Source organism: Coregonus lavaretus (assembly GCF_964263955.1).
Source record: "Coregonus lavaretus genome assembly, chromosome: 4".
Lineage (NCBI taxonomy): Eukaryota > Metazoa > Chordata > Actinopteri > Salmoniformes > Salmonidae > Coregonus > Coregonus lavaretus.
The window spans coordinates 30,616,468-30,618,967 of record NC_139991.1 but is presented as its reverse complement, the minus strand read 5'-3'; the positions used below and the strand labels follow the sequence as shown (position 1 = coordinate 30,618,967).

At 46.6% G+C, this 2,500-nt stretch overlaps 1 protein-coding gene across 1 annotated transcript in view; it reads right to left on the bottom strand.

The window, feature by feature from the left end:
- Positions 1-1,127: 1,127 nt before the first annotated feature.
- Positions 1,128-2,500, bottom strand: part of slc27a4 (solute carrier family 27 member 4) — a 35,322-nt gene continuing 33,949 nt past the window's right edge. The window contains exons 12-13 of the mRNA XM_084159947.1: positions 1,977-2,123; positions 1,128-1,289 (exon numbers count right to left, since the gene is read on the bottom strand). Of these exons, the coding sequence (XP_084016073.1) occupies positions 1,132-1,289; positions 1,977-2,123 (305 nt within the window). The 3' untranslated portion in view covers positions 1,128-1,131. The remainder of the gene's footprint in view (positions 1,290-1,976; positions 2,124-2,500) is intronic.

The following is a 2,500-nucleotide window of genomic DNA, read 5'->3' as shown; positions in this document are numbered from 1 at the left end:
CTACCCCAAGAATCAGAATCTTCTACCCCAGAATTAGAACTTTCAGAATCCTGTTTGAAAGTGTGAGAGTTCTTTGTGTTCCAGTGGCTGGTGGTTGGTTGGTGAAGGGGAGGAGAATCCCGTAAAGTAGTGGGGGGAGATCAGGAGAAAGCCGAGCGCAATCATGGACATAGCATAACATGATTAGCATTTTAATTTGCATTTTATTAGGAACTTGATGTTAAACATCATTGTTTCTTTTTAAATATGTAAAGACTAGTCTACAAATTAAATATATTTGGTGTAATGCAGACATATTTCAATATATTTTTATTATATATACAATATCTTCTTCTCAGATCATCTTATGGCTGGCTGATTATTGCACAGCCAATGCCGGATCCCAGTTTCAACCACATGTGAATCTCCCTCCACTGACATACAGCCTCTAGGCTTGCTGTACTGTATGTCTAACATGGCTGGGCAGACTCCACACCACTAAAACCAATCGGTCATTTTGTGTCACAACAGAAGCCACTGGTCACTGACTGGGCAATGTGCAGGTTGGGCCTCAGACGGAGTGACCTCATCAACATAAGACAGACAAACCGACAGACCAATAGGAGTGTTTCCTTTGTTCAATTCAAGTTCCTTCATTGTGCCATGTTCATGTTCCTCTAGCTAGGTCTTTTTTTAAAGATTTGGAGTAAGTTATTATGTTTTTGCATTCTGGAGACATGCCACATGCCCCTCTCAGCAAACAAGTTGTGTCCTTCCAGCGTGCGCTCCTCTTGGTTCAGGTCAGGTGAAGCTCTGGGGGGGGTGAAGTGTCGGGGGGGGGGGGGGGGGGGGGGAGTGCCTCATGGATCAAAGGGCAAAGGTCGCTCTAGGTGTATCATGGGATATGGTGTCAGATTGGCTTGTCATGTGTCCCAGATGAGACCCAGCTGCCCCTATCTGCTTGCTGAGGTAACGCGGGGCGTGGGCTTAGAGAGAGCGGAGAAGGGGGTTGTGGGAGTTAGAGTTTTCCTGGGGGGAGGAAGAGTGACATCAGGTATAGGGGTGTTTCTGTGTGAGCGTGGGGGGGTGGCTAGGGGTGGTTTAGGGATATTGGCTGCGGGGGGCAAAGAGTAATCAGATCAGATCTCACAGTTACAGTTTCTGCTTCCCTGAGATGATGCTGCTGTAGAGCTTCTGGTGCAGCTCCACATAGCGCCCCCTGCTGGGGTCAAGGAAGTACAGTTTGTTTGATACCATGCTGGGGTCAAAACCCTCCCGCCGCATCTCTGTCTTCTGGAACTTATAGGTGCCTGGAGGAGAAGAGTGAGGGAGAAGAGGAGAGGTGGTAGAGTGGTGAATTAGAGACCAGTGGAGGCTGCTGAGGGGAGGACGGCTCATAATAATGGCCGGAACGGAGCTAATGGAATTGCATAAACACATGGAAACCATGTGTTTGATGTATTTGAATGCATTCCACCCATTCCGCTCCAGCCATTACCACGAGCCCGTCCTTCCCAATTAAGGTGCCACCAACCTCCTGTTTTAGAGACGGGGCTACTCCTGGGCCTGTATTCACATAGTCTCAGAGTTGAAGTGCTGATGGGTCAGTTTTGCCTTTTAGATCATAATGAATAAGATTATATGGACAGGGTGGACATGATCCTAGATCAGCACTCGTACTGACACTTTTTGAATAAAGGCCCTAACCTCCACCTGAGGAGAGGACACAATGATCATATACAGTATAATGTATGTACAGTATGTGTACCACACTCAGGGTCCGTCCCAATATTATCTCCTTTCTCCTGAAGTATGCACTCATTCACAATTTCCCACAAATCTAAAAGCATTGAATTGCTGGAGGCATGGGCTAGTGGGAGTTTCCACCATATTTCTTATACCAGTCATTTCATTACAAATCGGTGAAGGGAAGTGAACAAATGCACACTTTGGGAGGACGGAGAGATCATTGGAACATAGCTCCAGACTGAACCCACCTGTCTTGTTGACCTCGTTGAGGAAGCGTAGGAAGACGGGTCGTGCGTATGGCGGCAGGGCTTTCTCCAGATCCTTCCCAAACTTTTCCAGGTCTGTAGATCTCTCTGGATCTGCTACGGCAGCCATCCCAGCTTTCCCCTCGGCTCCTGAGACAGCGGAAAACCCAGCTTTTTTTTTATTTTAATGGTACAGGCATTTAATTAACCTTGATTTAACCAGGAAAGACCACTGAGGTTATACAACTCTTTTGAAAGGGAGACATATACATACAATTAGTGAAAGATCAAGTCATTCACATCTGTTGTAATAACCAAGAGACAGCTGGAATTGCCTTATAGAGGAAAACATGCTTTAGCGATGACATCATGGGTCAAACATCCCAAACCCTGTCTGCTGCTGCTCAGTGCTCACCACCACCACATTACCGCCAGTAGGCTACATGGTCGGTCGGCAAAACTCACTCAAGCAGACAGACATGACTAACAACATCCTTGAAATAGAAAAAGCAAAAGCAAAGCACACA